Here is a 27,778-nt window from a genome sequence, read left to right as displayed (position 1 = left end):
TAACAGACTTTTAAAAAATATAGAATGTAATCGGAGTGGGGGGAAATGTGGTGAAAGAAAAATGAGACATCACTGAGACCTGCACTGCGGCAGAGGACTTCTGGCTGACTGTGAATCCTAATGAGAAAGACAGGGTTTGACCTGCCTCACCTGCAAATGAAACCAGCCAGACTGAAAGTTTGTGCAAGAAACTTCTAGAGCAGGTGACAGCTCTATAAAAATACAGGATGATGTCTGTTTCCTGAGCGAAGTCACAAGAATCTCCCAAGCAGATGATCAAACTGAACAACTTAGCAAATAAATAAATAAATAATAATATTATAATAATCTAAATTAAATTAATAAAGAGCTAACTACAAGATATGTTGTGGCTCCATTAGAAACAAGGGGACCAGGATAATGGGAGTAAATGCAGTAACATTTGAGAGGGTGGACAACAGGAAGAAATTGAAGCCAGCGAGCCTTTGGGCAACCACCATTTAAAGCTTCAATGCAAAAATGATCTTATTATAATTAAGAGTGCTGTGCTCACTTGACCCTCTTCCTAAAGCCAGAGAACACCCGTATGCAATTATTTTTACTCTCCATTACTTTGGAAGAATGTTAGCATTTTAGTAGCTACAAGGAAACTTCTATTTTATCTGAAGTGCAGAAGATTTCCTCCCTGCCCCAGGATTTGATTCAGAACCTCCATAGACGGGAACTATAAATAGAAAGAAACAGTTCCTGGGGGAATATGGTGAACAGCATCATCATCATCATAATCATATGTTGCATTTTTATATGGCTTCTTTCATCTAATGATCTGAAAGCACTTTACAGGCATTAATTAATTAAACCTCACAATGCACCTGTGAGGAAAGTGTTATCATGATTTTATGTATGGAAAGCTGAGATAAAGAAAGGTTAAAGGAATTGTCAAAAATTACTCAGTAAGTGAACTGGGCTCTAATCCAGAAGCCTCCTGCTCCAACCGCTTTTCTTTCCCTAGATAGTACCTACCTTGGAAAGCTGTTGGTCACCAAAGCTTTTTGTTTTAGGGCTTGATCCAACCCCTATTGCAGTTAATGGGAGACTTACCTTTGATGGCAGTGGGATTTAGAGTGGGTCTTCAGAACAGAAGGTGTGGAGCTAACACTTTATATATCTGGTCCCCATGTTGAGATGACCGGAATACTTCCTTCAGTTGAAATTGAGCATTCAGTTTAGAAACTAACATGGGTTGAGCAGATGGATGGAAATAAATAGACCAGAATTGTTTTGCTACTTGATGGCATGGCTTCTTACATATGCTCATGCTTATGTTTGTATGTGTGTGCTTTTCACAGCTATGTGATCCTCAGTAGGCATGCTGGGCCAGAAAACTCCTGGCTGGGACTGATTATGAACGAGGTGGATATTAGTCCTCTTTGATTTCTGTGCTCTTCTGCAGTGGAGAATATTGTCTGTCTAGTTTTCAGAAGCTTCCAGCTAGCTAAAACTTCCCTGAATCTGATTTTAAAACATGTCCTACAAAATAAATGAGTGAAAACATGTCTACAAAGAGTATTTTCTAGAGGGAGGGATAGCTCAGGGGTTTGAGTATTAGCCTGCTAAACTTAGGTTTATGAGTTCAATCCTCAGGGGGGCCACTTAAGGATCTGGGGCAAAAAGTCAGTACTTGGTCTTGCTAAGGGGGGCTGGACTCAATGACCTTTCAAAGTCCCTTCTAGTTCTAGGAGATAGGTATATCTTCTATTATTATATTACAGTACTCATCCCCATAGTAGCTAAGTGTTAACTGTTATAGATTCAGGGTTAACTGCATGTCTCTCCCCCCCCACTCACATCCCCAACCCCCACCCCTTTGGACAGAAGGCCTGTCCATTTGTTGGATCAGAAAAAAAAGGTCTGTATCAGTTCCAGCTCACCCTTTTTATGCCAAAAATCCTTTCACTGAGTCTCTGGAAAACCCAGCCTGAACCAGTATATGCAAACACCCCAGGAGATGGTGCTTTTTTGCAGTTGTTTGCAGTCCCAAGTGTAATCACTACTGTCATAAAGTAGAAATAATCCTGCATAACCCATGTATAAATTGAATACAATGATCCCCTAAGATACTGCCTGGGGTTGCAATATCTATCACACGAACATTGGCTACATATAAGTCTGCATTTGATGCCATTGGTTTAGTGTGCCTTTAGATCTGATGAAATACTGGGTCTGCTGCTGCTGTCCTGTAGGATAGGTTCCTAGCATTCTCTTTTCTCAAGAGACATAGTGCTATTTCTATTATAAACATCCCAATATCATTTGAAGTTTTAATTAAACTGTGTGGGCCAGGGTAACAGGGTGCTGGCTAAAAGGCACTGATCCAGCCCCTGTTAGCTCAAACCTGCTAGCTCAGCTCCCAGTAAGGGGAAGTGATTGGAACTGACAGAGTGTGGCTGATTAAAGCGAAAAAGAGAATCACCTGTGAGCTTGATGGAGGAAGGCCTATAAAGCTAGCAGGAAGGAAGTAGGAGAGAAGAAACAGGAGAGTGAAGAGTGAAGGCCTGTTGTTCCCAGCTAGTTGGAAGAGCAAGCTGTTCCCTATGGGGCTAGCTGATTGATACTGAACTGTATATAGCTGTATATAGGTGGTGGGGGGGAAAAGACAGGGAAAGAAAAGGGCACTGGTGTGATAAAGAGTGGTCTCCAGCTAATTTGTACCATGAGCGATGAGGGGCCCATCTACAAGTGCAGGCTTGTCAGGGATCTGATGCCAATGAGCACGGTTGGTGGCCTGGCAATGGAGGAGACCCTGAAATGGCTCATAGAGCAACAGTAACAGACCCAGCAAGCCCTGCAGACTTTCCAGCAGGCACACCAAGCAGAAAGACAGGCTGCTTTGGTATGGCAGGCTGAGCAACAGAAAAGCCTGCAGGACTTTATCTGGGAGCAAAGCAATATACACTGGCAACTCTTACAATGGCTGGTGAGTCCTGGGACAGGGGAGGGGGCCCTGTTGCTGGGCTGAGGACTCTGTAAAATGAGACCGGCAGATGATCCCAACACCTTCCTGGGAACTTTTGAGAGGGTAGCTGTGGGGGCCGGATGGGACAGGGCAACCTGGGCCCTCTGACTAGCCCCTTATTTAACTGGTGAGGCGCAAGTGGCCTATGTGGCTTTGGGGGAGGAAGCTGCTCAGAACTGTGAGGCCATGAGAGTAGCCATTTTGGACTGAGTAGGCTTATCAGCAGAAAGGTATAGGCAGAAGCTCCAGTCGGCCCAGTGCACATCTGCTGTGCGACCACAGGCCCTCACCCAGAGGTTAAGGGACTGGGCCACATGCTGGTTGAGGCCTGACACGTGTACCCTGGAGGAGATAATGGACTCCCTCATACTGGAGCAGTTCTTTCAAAGCCTCCCGGACATGGTGTGCACCTGGGTGAGAAGACACCAGCCAGGCACCGTCGAAGAGGCGGTCCAGGTAACTGAGGAGTATATACAGGTTGAGGGACCCCGGGGGAAGACCGGCAATGGAAAGACAGAGAACTGGGGTGGGAGCCCAGAGATTCTTTCCCCAGGAGAGGCAAGCAGAAGAAAGGAGAGATCCCAAGGCACACTCACCTATCGTGCTGGCAGTGTGGGAAGCCAGCGCACATTAAGCAAGACTGCCCAGACATGGAATGTGGCTGGGCCGACTTTTGTGCTTGGACTGAATGGGTGGGACGGAAGCAGGGGCTGGGGGCATCCACTATTGTGAAGGTGGGGCGGGGACCCCAAATGGCTGTGGTCGACACCGCCTTGAGTTGCACACTGGTGCGAAAGGCGCTGGTTAAGCCACATTGGCTCATTCTGTGGGAAAGGATGGCCCTTGAATGTATACATGGGGACAGGAATTCCTGCCCAGTAGCCCAGGTCCCCCTAGAAGCAAAGGGTTACTTCAGGTGGAAACAGGTAGAGATCCTGGAGAAACTACCACGTCCGGTAGTGTTAGGCTGGGACTGAGCCCCACTCTTGGGCATGAGACAGGGTACCCTGAGAGGGGGAGTGGATCCCCAGAGAAAGAGAACCCCATGGTGGGAGGATGTGCCTAGTTCTGGGAACTGAGAGAAAACTTCTAGACAGCAAAGTCCAGAGCGGGGAGATTCGCAGGAAGCATATATGGGGGAGCTGGTCAGTCTAGACCCCTCCCTCTGGGGAAGGAAGAGGAGCAGGGGAACACCCCCCTGATCCCACTTTCTGAGGAAGAAGCCCCAGATGTACTGGGATGAATGAAGGAAACTGAGGCACAGAAGATCCCACCCTTCGGTGGGATGAACGCTGACCCTGTCAGGGGGACAGGAAGGCCCCAAGCCACAAGGAGAGCTGGGGGAAACTGAGTCATGTGAGATCCTGCTAGAAGCCGAAATAACCCCCAAACCCCAGCAAGACCCACAGGGGGAGCTGGGGATAGGGGGCCTGCTACACTGTGACTGGTGTAACGAGCAGAGGCAGAGATGGGGGTGGTGGGGTGCGCCATTCCCAGAGAAAAGCTCCTTCTGTGGGAGAGGGATGGAGAGACCAGCCAAGGTAATGGCTGGCAAGATCCCCGCCCTGAGTAGGAAGGCTTCCCCAGAGAACTCTCCCTCGGGGGGAGCAGCGGAAGGGCCGAGGGGCCAAAAAGTCGAAGGAGCCCAGGGTTGCCGCTCTTAAAGGGTGTGTGTGTGTGTGTGTGTGTGTGTGTGTGTGTGTGTGTAACAAAGTGCTGGCCAAAAGGCACTGACCCAGCCCCTGTTAGCTCAGAGCCTGCTAGCTCAGCTCCCAGTAAGGGGAAGTGATTGGCACTGACAAGATGTGGCTGATTAAAGTGCTAAAAGAGAATCATCTGTGAGCTTGATTGAGGAAGGCCTATAAAGCTAGCAGGAAGGAAGTAGAAGAGGAGGAACAGGAAAATGAAGTGAGGGCCTGTTGCTCCCAGCTAGCTGGAAGAGCAAGCTGTTCCCCAAGGGGCTACCTGATTGATACTGAACTGTATATAGGTGGTGGCGGGCAGAGACAGGGAAAGAGAAGGGCACTAGTGTGATTAAAGAGTGGTCTCCAGCTAATTTGTATGGTGAGCGACAAGGGGCCTGTCTACAGCCAGTTTGTAAATGTCCTTGGGCAAGTGCACAGAGTTGCCATGAAGCATTTTCCTCTGCTCTTCTCTAGCTGCACAAAGAGCTCTGCAGTAGCACTCCTTGTGCAGAGCCAGGCTGGTGCACCACCAGGAGCAATCTTCCTGATTTTTAAGGTGTAGCACAGATTACTCTTCCCAGCCTGTTCACATGGAGAAGCCTGAGGGGAGAGAACTTGTGATTGCCTCTGTCACAATCTTTGTTGGTTCACCTCCTCTTGCAGCATGACTGCATACTATGCGGGGCCATTGCATAAATGTCCAGATCTAGTCCTTTTCAAGTGTTTCTACAAGAGAGCAGGGTGAGAAGGATTTTACATTAGGGACCAAGCACTAAACTCTGAAGTATGGATATAATTTCATACACCTCACAATGCCTAGTGTACATACACAGTTGAGATGACGACAATTTCTGTGAGATCCAGTAGACCCACTCCACCTGCATTTGATATCAAAACCTTTTCACTCCATGCAAAAGGGTCATAACTTCAGAAAGGTTCTCACATCGCTTAAACACCCGAGGCATAAAGAATTGCTTTTTTACAAGCAACATCCCCGGTGCCCTTGTGAGCATGGAAAGCTAAATAGAGATTTAATCGGGCATGTCTTTTATGCCTCTTGGAATTTGTATAAATACAGATCCACAGGGCTTTCTGACTTGCAGCATGCTGTATAGCTCCAGATCTGATAGTAAGATATATGCTGGCTCAGTTTCAACATGACACTGGCAAATATGACAAAAAAGACTTTTGGTTAGTATACACATTCCCTTTAATGTGGACATATAGTTTTCCCATAATTTAACTGTTCTAGCTATCAGATGCTTAGATAGTCATTACTGTAGTATTTAAGAGCTTCACATCAATAAGGGATTTTATTCTCCAACATCGGTATGAGGTAGGAAAGTATTATTTCCAATTTAAAGGTTAAGACCTGAGACACTGGGTTGAATAAGTGAATTTTCCTATTTAGCATAGATACCTAATCAGCAGCTATTTCTGTAGTGTCTGAGAGATTCACAACACCACTGGGAGATGGAGAAGGGTTAGTTCCTACCTGTAAAATGGGGACATTAAGGCACAGAGAGACTCACTTGAGGTCGGAGAGGAAGTCTGTGGCAGAACAGGGATTTGAATGCAGTCCTAGGTTATTACCCTACCCAGTGGATCATTCATCCTACTCTAACAGTGCTCAGGATTTTCTCAGTTCTCTCAGGACAAGAGAAATACCTGTCAACTCCATCTACTCCAGACAGATTAGGTGGATTAGATTTCTCCAGCCCACACTTTTCTAAGGCTGATTTACCAATTGTGGATTGTTTCCCTCTCTGGAAGAGACAAAACACAAGAAGAAACAATCTTGGGCCACCCCCAAGTCTCACTCTTCCCATTCACTTCCAGCATCTCTCCTTTATTTGGAGTATTAACATACAGAAAAGATCAAGCAGGAAACTGATTCCTTTGACACTATACACTCCACAGAGCAACAGTCTCCTCCACTAAAATAGGAAAATAACTAAAATTGTAACTTGGGCACCCTGCATCTGTCATCAGCTAAAATACATAAAGACCAACGAGCGCAAGAGGATGAACGTAGATTAAAAATGCTAAAAGAGTATGAAGGTGCTTGTGATTTGGGTTCTACCTTACACATTAAGATGTGGGTGGCAAAAGGTAAATTAGCTCTTTTACAAATATCAGGGATTAAGAGAAAATCAACTTTGATATGCCAGACAGGTATTATATAAGGAGAGGAGCTAAAGTGATCGGCACTGGTGGTATACAGGTACAATAAAAAACACACAGATGCATTCTATTAAGCACTCCCAGGGGTCCTCTGGAGTTAAATTCTCTCTAGGGATAGAAACACTATATATTTTAAGCCACAGTAATAAAATCTTAAAATCAGGGCCGCCTCCAGGGTTTTTGCCGCCCCAAGCGGCGGGGGGAAAAAAAAAATCTGCAATCGGCCGCAACTCCACCGTGCCCCTTTTTTCTTCGGCGGCAGGTCCGTCCTTCCTTCCTTGCTGCCAAAGAGCCCAGTGTGCCGCCCCAAGCACCTGCTTGCTGAACTGGTGCCTGGAGCCGGCCCTGCTTATAATCCAGACAAACCAGATGATGGCTGCAGCAGTCAGGGTTGTCCCTTGACGGTTTAGCTCTGGCTCACGGCTAGAGGCAATGAACAACAGGTAATAGAACAATGGGATCACCTGGTATGGAAAACCCAAAGTTTCTATCAACTCATGTTCTCTGACCTCTTGGGTCATAATTTAAAGGGGCCCTAACCTGTTTAGATTGGGCTTTTAGAGCGAAGACAAAGGGAGAATATTGGTCCATTAAGGACCTGCTATAAAAGAAAACACATTTAGTTATAAAAAGTATATAATCAGGTACGGCATCAGGACATGGAGGCAGCCCATGCTATTTTAGAGTTTGCAGCATAAAGCTTTTGCAAAGTCTAGCTGGTCTGATAAATTTAACCACATTAATTCTTCTTAAAGACTAACAGATTTATTTTGGCATAAGCTTTCTTGGGTAAAAAACCCACTACTTCAGATGCATGGCATGTATTTTGTGGGTTTTTTACCCATGAAAACTTATGCCCAAATAAATCTGTTAGGCTTTAAGGTGCCACCGGACTCCTCGTTGCTTTTGTGGATACAGACTAATATGGATACCCCCTGATGATTAATTCTTCTGAAACTCTCCCTCTTTTATGGGTCAGAGACAGACACACTGGAAATAATAATAAAAAAGGACACTGACACCAGAATTCCTAAGAGATATCTGACCATGTCCTGCCATCCTGTGTGTCAAACTACAGGCTTCCATACTGCTGAGACTCTGCAAGGTGAAAGTGACTGGAGGGAGAGCTTTTCAAAAGTGCTCCCCATTGGCCTACACTCTGCTGCTGTGAAGGTCAATGGTAAAACTCCTGATGGTTTCAATGGTAAGACCAATGTTCAATGCTTTTGAAAACAGAAGGTTTAATGTACTAGACAAAAGTCTTTTGAGTGCCCAAACCTGCCTGTGGAAAACTTCCTCTGGCAACCCACTGCCACCCTCAGCAACCTCTGTCCCTTTTAGAAACATCACCAAGAATTTATGTTAGTGTCGCATGGGTAAGATACATTTTCTTTCTTCATGGGTTATAAGTGGTTTTCCCCACACAAAGTGTGTGTCAATTTCAAGAGTCTCATGTAACAGCCGTCCCTAAGCTCGGATTTATTGTAGCTCTGTCCAAATGAAAGAGAATGATTGGCTGCAGCCAGCCCCAGTAAAAACAACTGTCTGCAGTCATGTTTTATCCATCCTAAGTGCCTCTTACTTCTGGCCCAGACATACTTAGCCTTGGTCTACAGTGGGGGGGAGGGCGGATCGATCTAACATACGTCAACTTCAGTTCCGCTATTCCCGTAGCTGAAGTTGCATATTTTAGATCGACTTACCTCGCATCCCCATGGTGCAGGGGCGACTGCTGCTGCTCCCCCATTGATTCCCCTTCCACCTGTCAGCAGTGGTGGAGTTCCAGGGTCAATGGCTGAGCAAGTGGGGATCGATTTATCGTGTCTACACTAGACCTGCCCTTAGTGTCCTTCAGTCAGGAAAGCTGCTCTCAGGCAGAGCTTCCCTTTCCACAGAACCCTGTGCTCTGAAATTATAGCAGAGCTTTCAGGTAGCTATCTCCTGCTTCTCCTGGTCCTCATTAACTTCTTCTTTGCTCTCTGAGTGCATAGAGTCTATACTCCACCCCCCTCCAAACATCTGCTTACACAAAGCACAATATCATGCCTTTGACTGTAGCAAGCATAGGCTCCTTTTTGCAGTCCTGCAAAAATTCAGCTTTGGGAAAGAGTTTACTACTGCTTTCCTTCAAGCAACAAATAAACATTGAAGTCAAGGGCCAAAATTCCCATAACATTGGATGGTGTATGGTGCATGCTAGGAGTTTATCTTGTCCTATTTGTTACTCATTCATTAATGACCCTTCTTCACAATCTATAAAGAATTCTGACCCAATCCATAAGAACATAAGAATGGCCATACTGGGTCAGACCAAATGTCCATCCAGCCCAGTATCCTGTCTGCTGACAGTGGCCAATGCCAGGTGCCCAGGGGGAGTGAACCTAACAGGTAATGATCCAGTGATCTCTCTCCTGCCATCCTTCTCCACCCTCTGACAAACCGAGGTTAGGAACACCATTCCTTACCCACTCTGGCTAATAGCCATTAATGGACTTAACCTCCATGAATTTATCTAGTTGTCTTTTAATCTCTGTTATTGTCCTAGCCTTCACAACCTCCTCAGGCAAGGAGTTCCACAGGATGACTGTGCGCTATGTGAAGAAGAACTTCCTTTTATTTGTTATAAACCTGCTGCCTATTAATTTCCTTTGGTGTCCCCTAGTTCTTATATTATGGGAACAAGTATATCACTTTTTCTTATTCACTTTCTCCACATCACTCATAATTTTATATACTTCTGTCATATCCCCCCTTAGTCTCCTCTTTTCCAAGCTGAAAAGTCCTAGCCTCTTTAATCTCTCCTCATATGGGATCTGTTCCAAAGCCCTAATCATTTTAGTTGCTCTTCTCTGAACTTTTTCTAATGCCAGTATATCTTTTTTGAGATGAGGAGACCACATCTGTACGCAGTATTCAAGATGTGGGAGTACCATGGATTTATATAAGGGCAATAAAATATTCTCCATCTTAGTCTCTATCCCTTTTTTAATGATTCCTTCAGAGAACTAGCCACAATGACTCCCAAGATCTCTTTCCTGATTAGTTGTAGTTAAATTAGCCCCCATCATATTGTATGTATAGTTGGGGTTATTTTTTCCAGCGTGCATTACTTTACATTTATCCACATTAAATTTCGTTTGCCATTTTGTTGCTCAATCACTTAGTTTTGTGAGATCACTTTGAAGTTCTTCACAGTCTGCTTTGGTCTTAACTATCTTGAGCAGTTTAGTATTGTCATAAACAGATAGCTAAGGGTTAATGTCTCTTTCACCTGGAAAGGAGTAACCTGAAACACCTGACCAGAGGACCAGTCAGGAAACATGACTTTTTCAAATCTGGATGGAAGGAAGTTTTGGGTGTGAGTTCTTTGTCTTGGGTCTGTACCCTCTCGGCTCTGAGAGTGATTTTTCTATCTTCTGCCTTTCTAATCTTCTGTTTCCAAGTTGTAAGTACAAAGATAAAAAGACAATAGGTTTATATTTTTTTTTTTGTATTTACATGTGTGTAATTGCTGGAGTGTTTTGAATTGTATTCTTTTTGGATAAGGCTGTTTATTCACTTTTTTTTCTTAAGCAATTGACCCTGTATATTTTCACCTTATACAGAGACTATTTTTAATATATTTTTCTTTCTTTTTATAAAGCTTTCTTTTTAAGACCTGTTGGAGTTTTTCTTTAGTGGGGACTCCAGGGAATTGAGTCTGCAGCTCACCAGGGAATTGGTGTGAGGAAGAAGTCAGGGGGAAAATCTCTTTGTGTTAGATTTACTAAGCCTGACTTTGCATATCCTCTGGGTAAGGGGGAAGAGAGATTAGCTCTCTCGGTACTTGTGTTTCCAGGACTGGAAGCAGGGAATCTCCTAGGGTCATCCAGGGAGGGGGGCCTGGGAGGAAGTAACCAGGAAACAAGGGGAGGGGGTGTCATAAACAGATAGCTAAGGGTTAATGTCTCTTTCACCTGGAAAGAAGTAACCTGAAACACCTGACCAGAGGACCAGTCAGGAAACAAGACTTTTTCAAATCTGGGTGGAGGGAAGTTTGTGTCTGAGTCCTTTGTTCTTGGTCTTGTGCCTGTCTCTCTCTGGGCTATGAGAGGATTTCTGTTTCCTGCCTTTCTAATCTCCTGTTTCCCAGTTGTAAGTACAAAGAGATTGGGTTTTTTTTTCGTATTTACATGTGTGTAGTTGCTGGAGTGTTTTGAATTGTATTCTTTTTGAATAAGGCTGTTTATTCATATTCTTTTAAGCAATTGACCCTGTATTGTCACTTTAATACAGAGAGACCATTTTTATGTATTTTTCTTTCTTTTTACATAAAGCTTTCTTTTTAAGACCTGTTGGAGTTTTTCTTTAGTGGGGAACTCCAGGGAACTGAGTCTGTGCTCACCAGGGAATTGGTGGGAGGAAGAAGTCAGGGGGAAATCTGTGTGTGTTAGATTTACTAGCCTGACTTTGCATTCCCTCTGGGTGAAGGAGGGGGGTGGGGGAGAGATTGGCTCTCTCTCCTTGTGTTTCCAGGACTGGAAATAGAGAGGGTGGAGTCCCTCTGTTTAGATTCACGGAGCTTGCTTCTGTGTATCTCTCCAGGAACCCAGGGAGGGAACACCTGCAAGGGAGAAGGGGGGGGAAATGGTTTATTCCCCTTTGTGGTAAGACTCTAGGAATTTGGGTCTTGGGGTCCCCAGGGAAGGTTTTTGGGGGGACCAGAGTGCCCCAAAACACTCTAATTTTTTGGGTGGTGGCAGCTTTACCAGGTCCAAGCTGGTAACTAAGCTTGGAGGTTTTCATGCTAGTCCCCATACTTTGGACGCTAAGGTCCAAATCTGGGAATAGGTTATGACAGGGGGTTATTTCCCTTTGTTGTAGGACTCAAGGCATCTGAGTCTGGGGGTCCCCCAGGGAAGGTTTTGGGGAGACCACAGTGAGCTAGGCACTGTATAAATCCCTGGCTGGTGGCAGCGTTATCAGGTCCAAGCTGATAACTAAGCTTGGAGGTTTTCATGCTAACACCCATATTTTGGACGCTAAGGTCCAGATCTGGGAAAAAATGTTATGACAAGTATTGTCTGCAAACTTTGCCACCTCACCGTTTACCCCTTTCTCCAGATCATTTATGAATGAGTTGAATAGGATTGGTCATAGGACTGACCCTCGCAGAACACCATTAGTTACTTCTCCACATTCTGAAAATTCACCATTTATTTCTACCCTTTGTTCTCTGTCTTTTAACCAGTTCTCAATCCATGAAAGGATCTTCCCTTTTATCCCATGACAACTTAATTTACGTTAGAGTCTTTGGTGAGGGACTTTGTTTATCATGTTGCAAGGAAATCTCATAGTTCTCTATTCTTTTATTAGGCAATAACTAGTTGAACTCATGGCTTGTGTTTTGCTAATGTCGGACAGCGTGGGACAGATTTTTTTAAAGCTGTTTAGAGACATAAAGATGCAGATATGCACATAGTAGCTTTTAAATCATTGACAGCTAGGCACCTAACTTGCTTAGTTACTTTTGAAAATCCCAGGAGGTGCCTAGGTGCATTTTTAGTTGTTTGAATATCTTTGGAGGTCTGGCCCTATGTTACTCTCTCAGATGAAGTGAGCTTTACTGCTTTGTGTGCAATGACTCTTGAGATTGCGTGTTATTAAGAACATAACAACGGACACTTACCATTGTCCCAAATTTGAAACACATAAAGATCCTGCTCTATTGACATCAATGGTAAAATTCCCATAGACTTAAATGGGAGTAAAGCCAGAGCCCTAGTGTTATGTGCTTTGGTTATCTTTTGGAAAGACTGCACCATATTTATTGTTTCTTTCCTCAACAGTACAAAAATCCACTTTCAGATTTAAGATAGTTAGAAATGATCCTGACTGGTCAGTGCTTGAACTGTAACCTCTTTGAGAGAGGGGCAGGCTATTTTCATTTCATGTATATAGGTACGTATGAGGCCCTGACCTGTGACTGGGATCTCTAGATGCTAGTGTAATACAAATACATAATGATAATATCTGAAATTGAAATCACGGAGACCTTTGGGCAGCCAGTGGGGTTAACACAATACTTATGGATAAGTGGCTTCACTCTGACCATCTAATTTCCAAAGGGATAATTAGTTGTTTGTTTACCCATCTGACTGTGAATATTCCGGTTTGCGGTATCTCTCTCTTTTGGTTAGATCTGAAGGAACTAGGATTCCTCCATTACTGGCTACTGAAGCAGAAACTCGAGCTTGGAAACATTACAATTTTCTAATATTTGTGCAGTGATGGGAATTATATTTCCTGCTAAATTATATATTTGTCCTTTGACATGCCACATTTATATGAATATATATGAGTAGGACAATGTTTTATTTTCATTTAACCATAGAGGAAACAAAGGGCCTGATCACTTCTTCTCCCCCAGCAGAGAAACCTTTTTCCTTTCCTTGCCATTCATTGGGTCTCTCTTTGGCTGCAAAGTAGCAACTGCAGTGTAGATGTAAGGGAGAGTTAAGACAACTCAAAGCTCTGGGAGTATTAACTCTCTCCTGTGTGGAGTTCTGGTGGGTGGGCAGGTGAGAGTTCCTTAGATTGCCTGGGCCGCCGCTGCTCCTCCTCCTCCTCCTCCTTCCCTCCTGTGAGAGGTGGCACTCCTTTCTGCTCTGGTGACAGGCATGTCACATATGTTGTTTCATGTTTTCACAGGGAGGGAGCCAAGGATGTAGAGGCTGATAGATAGATTTATTAGCTAAAAAGAGAGAGGGGCAAGGGGGAAAACATACAGTAACTCCTTTCTTAATGTAGTTATGTTCCTGAAAAATGCTACTTTATGCAAAACGATGTTAAGCGAATACAATTTCCTTGAAATAATTAGTGTAAATGGGGAGGTTAGGTTCTAAGGGAAACTTTTTTCACCAGACAAAAAAACTATACACCCACACTATAAGTTTTAAACAAACCATTTAATACACAAGCTTCACAGTGATGATTGTGAAGCTTGGTTGAGGTGGTCAGGTAAGAGGGTGGGATATTTCCCAGGGAATGCCTAACTGCTAAATGATGAGCTAGCATTCAGCTGAGCTTTAAGGGTTAACACGTCATTAACGTAGCCTCACACTCTACAAGGTGGCACGAATGGAGGGAGGGGAGACAGCATGGCAGACAGAGAGACACACCCTGGTGTGGGAGAGAAAGAGAGATGCACATTGCCCCTTTAAGTATGCTGACCCCACTCTAAGTACATTGCCTTTAAAAAAATCAGAAAGTTGAGACAGCAGCTGCAGCCAGCAAGCTCTCTCCATCCTGAGTCCCGTTCTGTCCCCACCCTGCTGTATATGGAGAAGGGGTAAGCGAGGGGCAGGAATAGGGGGGAGGGAGACACCCTGAGGTTGGCCCCTCTTTTCCCCCTGCACAGCAAGCAGGAGGCTCCCAGGAGCAGCTCCAAGGCAGAGGGCAGGAGCAGCACAAGGCAGTGCGGGGAGGCACAGCTGAATTGCCTGCAATTGATAGCATGCTGGGCAGCTGCCAAACAGGGAACTTAGGGGAGCAGGGAGCTTATGGGGGGCTGCCAGTCCACTCTGGTCCCAAGCCCCTACCACTAGCTCCAATGGGCTGCTCTTCCTGCAAGCAGTGGACAAAGCAGGTGGCTGCCAAACAACGTTATAAGTGAGCATTGTACGACATTAAACAGGCATGTTCTCTAATTGATCAGCAATGAAACAATGTTAACCAGGATGACTTTAAGTGAAGAGTTACTGTATGTAGTCTATCATTACATTCCATTTTTCCACAGTTCTAAAAGACATGCTAGTGCAACTCACTAGGACACTTTGCTCCCACTGTTAAGAACTGCACACAGGAAGTCATTTATGGTTAATAAAAAACAACTTTATTGAATGTATTATGTAAGGCTACACATTCTTATTCACCAGTAGATGACAGACTATCTATCTATAGACATACCTCTTTTATAGAATACTTTTAACATGCACAGCCCACCTTACCAAGAAGTCAAGGATACCATGTTTCATTAAGGATACCATGAATTTTGGCTTAAGGTGACTTTACATTCTTTCTTTCTTGTGAGGATTTAAGTTGGTGTAATTTGTTTTTTCTTGAACATGCTGCTTAAGATGTTCCTGCGCAAAGCAGCCCACATCTTAATTACATAGCTGAGATATCTCCATGCTTCTTCTGTATACTCTATCCTCATCACACACGAATTAGCAATTTGTGTTCTGTAAGCGAAAGAGTGCTTTATGGGCCGAAGAAGACACTTCTATTTTATTCTGTCTGGGGTATTATTTAGTTTCCTAGTGGGTTTTCATGATAGTATGATATAATTATATGAACTCAATACCTTTAAAAACAAAATGTTCTTCAACTGACAAAGGGGAATACCTATGTTATCTATGATAACTGGAACTAATAAAGTTTGTGTTGGTGGCAATACCTGTTCTGCCTGGGTTGGGGTCAGATTCTCAGCTAGTTTAAATTAGCATTGCTCCATATCCTTCAAAATCATGGAGCAGGTCCTTAAGAAATCCATTTTGAAGCACTTGGAGGAGAAGGAGGTGCTGAGGAACAGTCAACATGGTTTCACCAAGGGCAAGTCATGCCTGACCAACCTGATTGCCTTCTATGATGAGATAACTGGTTTTGTGGAAATGAGGAAAGGGGTAGATGTGATATATCTTGATTTTAGCAAAGCTTTTGATATGGTCTCCCATGGTATTCCACAGGGATGGCTCAGTGGTTTGATCATTGACTTGCTAAATCCAGGATTGTGAGCTCAATCCTTAAGGGGCCATTTAGGGATCTGGGGCAAAAATCTGCCTGGGGATTGTTCCTTCTTTGAGCAGGGGATTGGATTAGATGGCCTCCTGTGGTCCCTTCCAACCGTAATATTCTATGAATTTACACAAGCTGAGTATCAAGCTTTCATATTCCAAGAAGATACTGAGTCAAATTCATCCCCAGGTAATACCAAGGAGGTCACTGGATTTATACCAGGGAGGAGTTTGGCCTATCATGTGCCGTGAATGATACCTTACCATACAAAAGCTAGAAGAGAGAAAGATGAGAACTTTTTTTATGTGCTCAGCATCTGTAAGAGGTGGAAGAACAGAACCCTTAAGTCATGGATCAAATAATTTTGCAAAAAATATCTGTGCTCATTTCAGTCATCCCATTCTGAGGCAGCACTTTTGAAAGGCAATATTGTCATTCTTGCTTGGTTGCATCAGTGTCCTCCTCTAGTTTAAAATCCACGATCCCTATTTTCCAGCACATGTCCCTGTCTTCACATCCCACACCCCAAGTCAACAGGAGTTCCACATTAAACTTAATGCCTCATGGAACACTCTGGTGAAGCTCTCTGGCTGGGATTCAGACTATGGGCTTTGTGTGCTCTATCAGTCCTAGAACAGTCTTTGACCGTTTTTTTTCTGTGTGCGTGTGTTTTATTTCTAACAGCAACATTTCTCTCCCTCAGTGTCATCCCTTCCTAATAAAGAAAAGGTAACTAAAGCAAATGACCATGAGGAATAATGGTCTTGTGGTTAAGGCACTGGATGAAGAGTTGGAGATTGGGGTTCACATCACAGACTCACTGCACAACCTTGGGACAATCACTTAGGCTGAGATTTTCAAAGCTGTCCGAGGGAGTCAACTTTCAATGGAAATTATCCCTAAGATTTCTTTAAAAATCTTACCCTTAGCCTTGGTCTACACTAAGGGGGGCAGGGAGATCGATCTAAGTTACACAACTTCAGCTACATGAATAACATAGCTGAAGTTGACATATTTAAACCAACTCACTGCGGTGTCTTCACTGTTGTGAGTCGACTGCTGCCGCTCCCCCGTCGACTCTGCCTGTGCCTCTTGTGGCGGTGGAGTACAGGAGTTGATGGGAGAGCGCTCAGGGGTCGGTTTATTGTGTCTAGACTAGACGCAATAAATTGACCCCCGCTGGATCGATCACTGCCCGCCAATACAGCGGGTAGTGTAAACATACCCTTAGTCTCTTTATTTTTCAGTTCAGCTGTAAAACATGGTTAGTCCTCTTTTACCTTATAGGGATGTTTTGAAGATAAATATGCTAATGATTTGGATATAGTAAAATACTATGGTTCCTGGACCAGACCATATAAGCTGCTAGATAGATGCAATGTGAGATGTACACAATTTGTAAATATACAATTTTAAAAACATATATTGTGTACTCAATAGTTTCTATGAGACTACAGTGTCTGTAAGGAGTAAATACATATTTAAACTCTTGTTTTAGACTAAAATATAGATACCTTTTAAAAAAAAGTGGATTATTTGCTTCATAGACTATACCAGGCTCTTCAGTACCATTATGCAGCTTTTTGATTTATTATAACCTATTAGATGTAGCATTGTAGCAAGTTACAGTAGGATCCTTTACCGCACTTATTCAAGAGTATATTAAGGAAATAATATAGGAAAATGCTACAAGTACATAAGTAATCAGTGTTCTAACATTAAATCTACCCTTTTTAAACCATAAAGCAACTCAATCAGTCATCATTACAATTTAATGGTCTGAAAGAAGCACCCAGAAGAGTAAACTTCTTGTCTTTCGTTCTTGCAATTTAAAACATTATTTTTCCATAAAAAGGTAATTTAAAAGGACTCAATATATTAACTGTTAGTAGCAAATTGTCAGGGGAATTTAGCTGTACAAATCAGAGTTCTCCTACTCCTATTTGCTGCTGTGTATGATGGGAGACTGTCCTAGGCCTCCAGATGAAGGGAACATAGCTGCCTATGCAACATAGTTTTGTTCTTCACTGCCCACTGGGGAGTTTTATTATAATTCAGCTTTGTGGGGACAGGGAGGCCAGGTTGTCTCTGCTAAAATTACTCTTCTTGGTAGAATATTGCTGTCATGGCTTCTTTGCTTAGCCTAAATTGGGACTGAGAGTTAACAGGAAAACATTTAGTAACCAAATGGCCATAGCAGCTTTTGCAGGGTAGGAGGGTCAAGATTGCATTGCTATAAACTTTAGTTTTTCAGTGTCACTTCCGTTTCCTTCTGATTTGTCATGCAATTCGCAGAACAGTATGTTTAATAGATTTCCAATTGTGGCAGAGAAAAATCAAATCTGGGGAAAAAACTGCCGTGTCTTCGTGTTCTGTGCATAAACGTATGTTCAGCACACAGAAACTGAAAGCTTTTGAGTATGTAAACATCCACGTGTGAAACTAAAGCTTCCTGAATTCTAAAGGAAAAAGGATTTATAATGCAGTCTGCATTTGGTGACCACGAATCTTCTGCAATTGCTTAATTTGAAACATGCAAATAGTCTCATTTACTTCAGTGAAATTACTCATGTGCTTAAAGTTAAGCATATGTGTGTTTGCAGGCTCAGGACCAAAATGGTCAATAGCCATATTCATGCCTTAGAAAAAGATAATAAACCTTAACTGTTCCTTTGGTTACGTGAATAGGATGATGCTTATATCCTCAGACTATAGAGGCTCCTTGGGTCAAATCTACTAGTGCTCTATGCTCGAGCTAGTTGGCTTCCTGCAGCTGATGTGTTTATGATCTATACCCAGGACTTTCTGGAGTAATTAATGTACTGTCTAGAATAAGTGCATGGCACATCTTTATTCAGCTACAGCACCTCTTTTATAATGGACTAATAATTAGAAAATGTGTAACCGCAATACATCTATTTTATATGAAAATAGACTTCATTTAGGAACTGTTTGTAGATAAAGGTGTTGGTGTCAACCATAATACTCCCAGCCAAGATAAAAAGTTCACAGCAGTGGCCTTTGTAAAAATGATTATAACGGCTGCTGTCGTATTTAAATACGAATAAAAAGGACATTTTTCTTTATAAATGCATCCACTAGAAAAAAAGATTCACAGAACCAGACTTTATTCAATTCCATGCTGATTCAAAATGAACTGAGACTAACAACTACATTGTTTTAATCAATCTAAGTACCTTTACGGCCCTCAGCACCATAGTATCTATGAGGCCCTCACAATCATCAATAGATTTTTATCCTTACAAAGACCCTGTGAGTAAGGGAGATATTTTCCTGTTTCACAGATGAGGAACTGAGGCACACAAAGATTAAATAACTTTTCCATGGTCACACTGAAAGTCTTTGCTGGAACCAATAATTGAATCCAGGTTTCCTGAATCCCTCCATTGTTCTGTACACTAAAGCAGTCTTCCTATCTTTTATACATATGTGTTATTGGAACGTTGTATGCCAGTGTTAAGAGGTAATAACTCCTCCTTTGCTTATTTGTAGGGTTTTAAGAAACCGTTAAAAGTTTCCATGCAACAAGGAAATAGCACAGAATACTGAGAAATTAAACTGTGTGCTGTTAACTAGCCTAGTGGGTTTATGCTAATAGAAAATGTAGTAAAAATAGAGGCCACTGTCTCTTTAAGATGAAAGAAAGGAATCTTGTATCTGCTTCCAAGGAATGACTAGCGTGTACTTATCTAATTGTCTATTTTGTCTAGGTGTTGAGGGAAAGCTAAGAGAATGAAGACTCTAAGCCCACAGTGGAAGCATGATATGGCGATGCAGTGCTGGTGCTGAATTGTTCTCTCTGATGGCTCTATGGGAGTGGATAGCACTGAGTCTTCATTGCTGGGTTTTAGCGGTTGCTGCCGTTTCAGATCAGCATGCCACAAGCTCCTTCAACTGGCTCCTCTCTGATAAGGGACCCTTCCATCGCTCACAGGAATACACAGATTTTGTGGACAGAAGTCGACAGGGATTTAGCACAAGATACAAGATTTACAGGTATGATGCAAACGGAAGGCAATTACAGAGATTTCATCCTTAGAAGTTATACATACATAATAAGAGCTTGTTTGTTTTTTAAGGGAAAGTGTCAGACGTGGGAACAAATTCATGGACAAATTAATTGCTGGAATATAGGTAGTGCCATTTTTGTATTATATATTAAGGGAATGCTTGCTTATGCTGTTTTTTGTCTTGTTTTAAGAGATTTTGGTGATTGATAAAGTTGATCTGGAAATAATTGACAGCAACCATCTGTTCCTGAAATTCCTGGGCTTTCCTCCAAAGTAAGGTTAACTCCCAATAATATCCTTAGACATTAATTTCTCTTCCCTAATTGCTGAGGGACAGATCAGAGCACCCTTGTTCACCCAGAATAGTAACTTGCTTCTCAAGTAGTTCCTTTGTTTGAATATAATGACAAATCATTGACTTCAGTGGGGCCAGGATTTCACTCAGCCTCAGTATCGGTAGCTTAAAATGACTCAAAGATTTTAAATATAGGTAGGTCCATGGTTTCAAAAGCAGCTTTTAATTTTGGAGTCTTCATTCCTTAGGACCTGATTTTCCACAATGTGGAGCACCCTTAGCTGCTATTGACTGGAGCTGTGGATGCTCAGCCCTTCTGAATTCAAGCATTTGGTTGAGCTGAGTATGGTTGAATAGACAAAAACAGAGGCACCCAAAATTAGAGGCCTGTTTTTAAAATGCAGGTTTCATTGCAGAATTGCTTTTGCTGATTGTCTGCAGCCTGCCAGTCCTCTGTTCTGCTGAGTCAATTCAGAACTACATCCTTCTTGTCACTATGACAAGGTAAACAATTCAAGACGTACATTAACAAATATATTATCTTTAAAAAAGAAATGGGAAGTAGAAGGAAGAATACAATGGGATGGTAGAGAGCCTATGGGTAAAGAGAAAGAAGGGGGGAAAAGGGGGCCCATGAAACAAAGGGAAAAGGAGGGAAGTCTGACAAAAGGGACATTTTTCTCTTTTAATGTTCTGGATATAGACAAACAGTTCTCCACCAGCCAAGGGAAGGAGGCTTCAACAAATACAGTACAGGCCATCTGTCAGCTTCTCCCATAATGCAGCCCCCCATCTGCACTTAAGCCCATAAAATGGTTTACACAGGTACCTGTTCTGCACAGATTTTTCTGTGGCAGTTTCCAGCTCTTTTGTAAACAGGAAGCAGTGTATTAGAGAAAGGGAAAAGGTTATTTATTTATTTGCCTGTGTGTTCAATCAAAATACTGGTAACTTGTAATAGGTTTTTTTAGAATTTTGAAGCTGATACATTTTGTATCTTAAAACACCTTCCCTATTTTCATTTTCTTTGTGCATGCACCAGAGGGCACTGTGTTGCAGGTCAATTTTGCTATAGGATCTCCTGCAGCATAAAGAGGAATTAAAAACATTTTGTAATAAAATGTGATTCAGAAATGTGCACTGATAAAGTAGTCCATCTCAACAGAATATTAGCACTCGATATATATTGCATTTTAAGAGCCAGCCATCAAAGCCAATAATATAAAATCTGAAAGAATGTGTTTTATTTGTATTATTTTCTATTAGTCAACAGTGAACCAACATTATCTTGGTAACAAAATGAAAGAAGTGTATTTTAGTTTAATCCTTTCAATAAGGTCATAGAGAATGTACTATGTCCAACCATCTTTAGGACTACAAGAAACTGAGAAGGTTTTTTTGTGTTTTTTTTCTTTCCCCTCCTCCTCCGAGCCATCATTACAGAAACATTGTCAAGTCTGGCAAATCTGTAATCAGACTTGTCATATTTGTTTAAGTTCGTGGGTGTATTTACATTACTCCATCCCTCAGAGAGCAGGATTCGTGTATATTTCAATACCATGCCTACTCCCCTCAAGAAATGTGCAGGCAGGGAAAACAGAGGGGTAGAACATTAAATTGCTGCTGCTGATCAACAGGAAACAGCACCCTGTGAATATCAATTCCCTAGATAAAAAACCTAACAGTAAGATTTCCTTATAAGACCACCACCCCCTTAATAAGTTGTTCAGACCCCATGTTAAATATGGGGATATACTGTAAAATATTGGAGACTTTTTTTTTAAATAAAGGTTGTTTTTAATCCCTATTGATTTTCTATGGACTATCACAGATAAAGGTATTTGGTGCCTAATTGTTCTCCTCCTGCCTGACAACACTCTGTATTTCCTGAAGGAATGTGACCCTACCCTGTCCAGGATTAAAGGGAGGTGGTGTCAGCTGCCTTCATGTCATCACATCCACATCAGCCCCAAAAGGCTCTCCAGGGGCTTGCTGATGATGGCTGAGGCGGGGATGAAATGGGCTGAGAGAATGAATTATTGTGTGCATGATTCCCTTCTATGCTGGAACCTTTCTTATTGAGGAGGTTGTGGGAGCATTGCTGGCTGGCACAGCCCTTATAACACAGCAGTGATGGAATAGGTGGAGTGATTCAGGGCAAATAGTTTGAAGTGTTCCTTGTGAAGTTCATTTCTGGCCAGAGTCCTGCTAGCATGTAGGACCAGAGACTAAAAGTCAACCTCTATTTTGGAAGGTAGGTTTCTGCACTGCAGGGACAGAACAAACTGAGGCAGGCAGCAGCTCACTTCCTGTCTCTGCAGTCTAGAGCCCCACCAGCCAATATGGAAAGTGACCCATTTGATCTCTAGAGACAAATCCCACATCCTTATCCAAGAACTGCTCTACTCAGTTATTGTCTAATCAGCATAGGGTGACCAGACGTCCCGATATTGAGCAGTTTGTTCGGTTAGGGGGTAGTTCTTTCTTTGGCAGCAAGGTTTATTACCCTCAGTGACTCAAGGACCTTCTGCCGAAGTGCCGCTGAAGACCCCGATGGGTGAGTGTAACAATTGAAAAGGCGTTTCCCCTGTGGCGGTCCCGATATTTTAGAATTCTCATTTGGTCACCCTGAATCAGCAACAGCCTAAAGCTGACTACTGACTAGATGCTCATATAAATACATATGAATAAAATAATCATAGTAAAAGTGTTCAGCTGCTAGAAACCTGCATTCTGTGATATATTTGAACTACTGTTCAAAAATGTATTGTTGATGGTGTTTGACCAGGAGGAGAGCACAACATATGATTTTTGTTTTCCAAAAGCAGAAAAAATATGCTATGACTAAAATTGTGTTCTCTTTTCCATGGAATATTTTTGCTTTAGCAGCCTCCGGAGATGCAGTGAGAATTTAGAATAAATAAAAACTCAGTTAAATAATTAATTTCCACATTTTTGTATTTCAGGGTAGTATTTTCTATTACAATCGTGTTCAGAATAAAAAGAGATCATTCATTTTCTCTTGTTGTTGATCTTTAAATAAAGCCATTTAATGCATATTTACAGAAACAGTAAAATGCTAGCGAGTAAAGACATGATCCTGTACCGTTAAAACCAGTGGAAGTTTTGCCATTGACTTGAATGGGAGCAGGATCATGCCCTAAATGCCCACAAAAATACAGAATTATTAAAAGCAGGACAAAATGATAGAACACTGAAGTGTCAAATACCAAGAAGAATGGAATTTTACTATGACTAGTGCTATAAGCTTGATGGCTGTGCTGAATCGGGGAGCTCTGTGGGAGCATTTTGTGGCTGTCTGATAACTATTGCCTGAAAACAGTGTTATACAATTGAACTCAAGAATATTCATTGACTAAGAATTTCCAGTTGTCATTGGACAAGTTTGATGGTTTTCAAACAAATCTTTCTCATGTCAGAAAATAGATCGATTTTAGATGTTCTGTCTAGGCACGTTTGTCTAGATAAGTCTCAGATCACAATATGATCTAACTTCCTTGAGCTTCCATTACTTTAATTTTCATCATCCACCGGGTTCCCAAACTACATAACTTGCTACATTTTAGAAAGTCATGCTCTGGCTAAAACACCTATCAAAATCTCTAGACCCATACATTCTAAATTCTACAGGTACAAACACCAAGATTCTATGCTGATATTCCTAATTTTGTTTGCATTTTTTATAGAAGGTTCCTAACCTAAGCAGAACAGGCACATTTCTGAAAGAAAAAGATGTAATTTCTACTACCTCCTTATTTAGCTTTCAGAGAGTATAACAGCCAGTGAAAATAAAACAGGTACATGAAGTAGGGAAGAACAGTATTTGTGCTTGGCTAGTTGTTATATTTTAGTCCATTAACTAAGGATCAGGGGTGTGTGTGTGTACATCAGCAAGTGATCTGATTCTGCAAAAATACAGAGTGCTTTCAACTTCTTCAACAATAGGACAGGGCTGGAAGCTAGCACACATATAATTCTCTGTATTCCCATTGGTTACGGGAACCAGAGAACAATACAGTATTACAACTAATGTTATAGATTGTGCCACTAAAAAGTACCCTATATACTTGATCATAAGTTTGTTTATAAGCTGACCCCCCCAAGATGGATAAGTAAAAATGGAAAATTTTTATGACCCGTTCATAAGCCGACCCTATAATTCAAGGGTCAGCAAACTTTGGCTCCTGGGCTATCAGGATAAGCTCCTGGCAGGCCGAGATGGTTTGTTTACCGCAAGTGTCCGTAGGCACGGAAGTAAACCTAAGTAAACAAGGTGTCCTGGCGCGCCAGCTGCTTACCCTGATGAACCAGACAGCAACTAGTGGGGAAATTTTGGCGAGGGAGAAGCTGGGGGTCAGGGGAGTAATCTCTATGACCACGCTTAGCCCGGGACCCCCACATTCTCCCCATCCCATCCTTTCCCACCTTATCTGGGAAGGGCCAGGGAAGGATGTCTCTGGCCTGGCTGACACTGCTCCGGCAGGCTGGGCAGTGCAGCCGCAGCCTGCTCCAGCGGGCCAGACCAGGTGGCACAGCTGCAGCATGTTCCAGCGGGCTGGGCCGGGCTGCACGGCTGCAGCCTGCTCTGGGGGGCAGGGCTGAGCGGCACAACTGCAGCCTGCCAACCGGAGCTGCAGTTGCTTCAGAGGCTGAGAGGAGAGCAGTGTGGCCAGAAGCAGACTCTGTCCCCACCTCTCTTCTTCTGGCTGTGCTGCCTCTTCTTGCTCCCTCTGTTGGGGGTGGGGCTGTGTCCCACCTCTCCTTTTCTATTCCCGTTCATAAGCCGACCCCCTTCTCTGGTACTTCCCTTTTTTACTAAAAAAATTTGCTTATGAACGAGTATATACAGTTGTCATTTTCTGCACTGCAGAATGATATGCCCTATACTTTCCAATAGGAAGTTCCCCACATGCCATGGACAAATTTAACTACTTCAGTTGGAGAATCTTTTGTTTTTTTGTGGAATTTACTACAATTAAGCTACAGGCAGAGCTGTGCAGAAAAGCACCTGGACTGATTCTGAAGAAGTGTGCTGGCCTCTAAATTAGCTGGATTGCTGTACTGATATTGTACAGCAATATCTGTGTTGAAATTCCTTAACAACATTTTTAACTTTTTATTCAAGTTTGTGCTTTATTATTGTATACTCACATAATACACAGTGTTACTTATGCAAATCAGCAGGCAGGGAAGAGGGATATAAAACCAAACAAAAGGAGACAAGAGATATGCCAGGGATGGAAAGAGTGATTGGGAAATTGGGAAAGCAGATGTAAAGGTAATTCTTTCTTGGATTGTTTAGAACATTACAGCTATGTATTACAGACCTGACTGCACACTTGCCTGTGTCATATAGAGCTCCTTGCTAGATTTAGTAGGAATCTGTGATTTTTCTACTGTAATCTGATGGTTTCCTTCCAAAATTTGTGATGTACCAGCAAGGATTATTTCCTCCTTTTCTTTTCTACTTATTGCACAAGGCTTTATTCTGATAATGTAACGACAGATAATTTAGTCAGAAGAAGAATAATTTAAAATATGAATTAACTTGTTAAACTGAGCAGTGACTAAATGAGCAATAGAAATTCACAGACAATTTTGGCCAAAAAAAAAATACTGAGTTTCTCACAAACCTGTAGAATTCTATGCAACATGAAATTAACATCCTATTTTTTTAAATGCCCTTTTCTAATGAAGATGTTCTGTTTCTTTGTTTTTGGGTCAGGGATGCAATTAAGGAATAAAAAAATGTTTTATACCGAACAAATACTTCCATGGTAAAGAATATTGCTTCATCTGATGTACTCTAAATTCATTTCTAACCTGCACCTTAAAGTAAACAACATTAAGAGCCCGATTATGCAGTTGTTAATGTTCTTGAGCACTTGCTCATACAGGTAGTCCCCACTGAAGTCAAATGTAATATTGGGGACTGTGCCTTCAAAGGCTGAGCTTCCCAAACAGAGAGTCTGTGCAGGGTGCTGTGAAGCTCTTGTTATACCCAGTGAGTTGGAAAGGGACACAGAATAAAGCAGATGTCTTGAAAGCTCCTTGAACAGTGAGTGTTCACTCAACTACATAACAAGCAGCAGCACAAGCTGTCGTTCACTGTCCTATCAATGTAGCTGAATAACGAGTGGATGGATCGCTTCTAGATTAAAGAGGTAATTCCATATCTGTGTCTATAATGTCCATAACCATTCTGATGAGAGTGCTAATAATGCTAACTGTTGGTTGGGTTGTGGAAACCTAGTACACTGGGTGCAGTACTGAGATCAATATAGGCTACAATGAACATCAGACTGGAATAGCCTTTAGTTGCTACCAATTTGTGGTCGATCTGAATTGCTGAGGCACAGATTTTAGGGGGACGAGAGAGATTAATTCCCACACCTACATTAAATAATAAAGTTTCTGTAATAAAATGTCAGCTATGTATTGTTTTGGACACATAGCCTATTCCAATCTGCAGTGAGCATGATGGAAAGTATGGAGAAATTTCTGATAACATCCCTTTCAAATGACTAAGGTCATTTTACACCTCCCTTAGTGCTATTATTTCAATTTGTCAGGCTGAAGACTTTACAAAGCATTACTACTTCGAGTTAGGCTTTACTGTGACTGTTCTCTTTTTAAGCAGAAGGGCCAGAAATGTCCTTTCCATGAAATAAAAAAAAAAGCTTCTTCAGAATGCAGGGGAAAACCCTAATTCCTCAGTTTCTGTGCATTTCCATTGTTCCTTATTTTGTCCTTAACTCTAACACATGCACTCTGAACCCCACAATAAATAAAATGGAGTGGTAGTGATAGGCAAGGGGAACATGACCAAAGTGATTGGAAGGAAAACTGAGTAAAATTGTACTGTGAAGCTTTAGGAAAAATGAACTGTGCTTAGATATTAGTGTACTTTAGGCAGCTTCATGAAAGTAGGGAACCTCTGACTTCATCTTTGCTGAAGCTCTGGCTGCTTGTACATTGCACTTTATGCACGTCATTGCTAGACACTGAGAACTGAGATTATAAATGCACTTCAGGGAAAACATGTTTACTCTCCACAACTGCAGTTTCAAAGGGGAATAATCAGCAGAAACAGTCCAATCTGCTTTTCCCAGGGAATCTCTGCATTGGTAAATTGCTTTTGGCTTGTATCGTAATTGGTTCATTTCCTTTAGGGAATTTTCCATTCAGCCTGATGGAAAAAAGCATACAATATTCAGAGGGGGATCATCATTCTCTGAAGGTGTGCCAAGGAATAGTCTACTGAATGTACAAATGCCTCATTCTAAATCCAGTGGCTCACAGATCAAGGAAGGAGCAGAGCAGCTCAAGATTTTGGAGGAGTGAGACTTGGGGAACTTTGTTGAATACCTAAAGTGATGAATACAACAGAAGTGCCATGTTTCTCTGCATGCACCAGCCCATGGAGCCAGGTATGGGGAGGATAGGGTCCCCTATAAAAAGAGTGTAGTAATGGATTTACTAAACCTGCACACTTGAAAGCTCAGTGGATAAATGCTTCTCGATGCTCCCTTTGGAACGGTGCAGCTCCATGAGGCAGTTCATTCAATGCCCAGAATGTCCCATCCTCTCAGTCTCATAACCCATTGCCTCTGCTCTAACATTACCCAGATTGGTCTTTGGCAAATCAAAGACAAATTCCAGGCAAATGAGCCAAGTCTAGTGATATTACTTCATGTGTAGCTTTAATTCAGTGTGAGTAAGTATTGCAGTCAAGCCCCAAAAACTCCATAAGCTAATACTGAGTCCAGCTAATAGTTCAGATGCTCACCTG

The 27,778-nt window shown here is 42.3% G+C and overlaps 1 protein-coding gene across 5 annotated transcripts in view; it reads left to right on the top strand.

The window, feature by feature from the left end:
• The window catches only part of BRINP3 (BMP/retinoic acid inducible neural specific 3), a 333,504-nt gene that overhangs the window by 9,293 nt on the left and 296,433 nt on the right, over positions 1–27,778 (top strand). For all 5 annotated transcript variants that reach the window (XM_050961409.1, XM_050961412.1, XM_050961410.1 and 2 more), the window contains exon 2: positions 19,371–19,656. In XM_050961409.1, the coding sequence (XP_050817366.1) occupies positions 19,421–19,656 (236 nt within the window). In that variant the 5' untranslated portion in view covers positions 19,371–19,420. The remainder of the gene's footprint in view (positions 1–19,370; positions 19,657–27,778) is intronic.

This window comes from Gopherus flavomarginatus, chromosome 7 (assembly GCF_025201925.1).
Source record: "Gopherus flavomarginatus isolate rGopFla2 chromosome 7, rGopFla2.mat.asm, whole genome shotgun sequence".
NCBI lineage: Eukaryota > Metazoa > Chordata > Testudines > Testudinidae > Gopherus > Gopherus flavomarginatus.
Note: the sequence above shows the minus strand (reverse complement) of the source record. Positions and strands in the feature narration are given on the sequence as shown.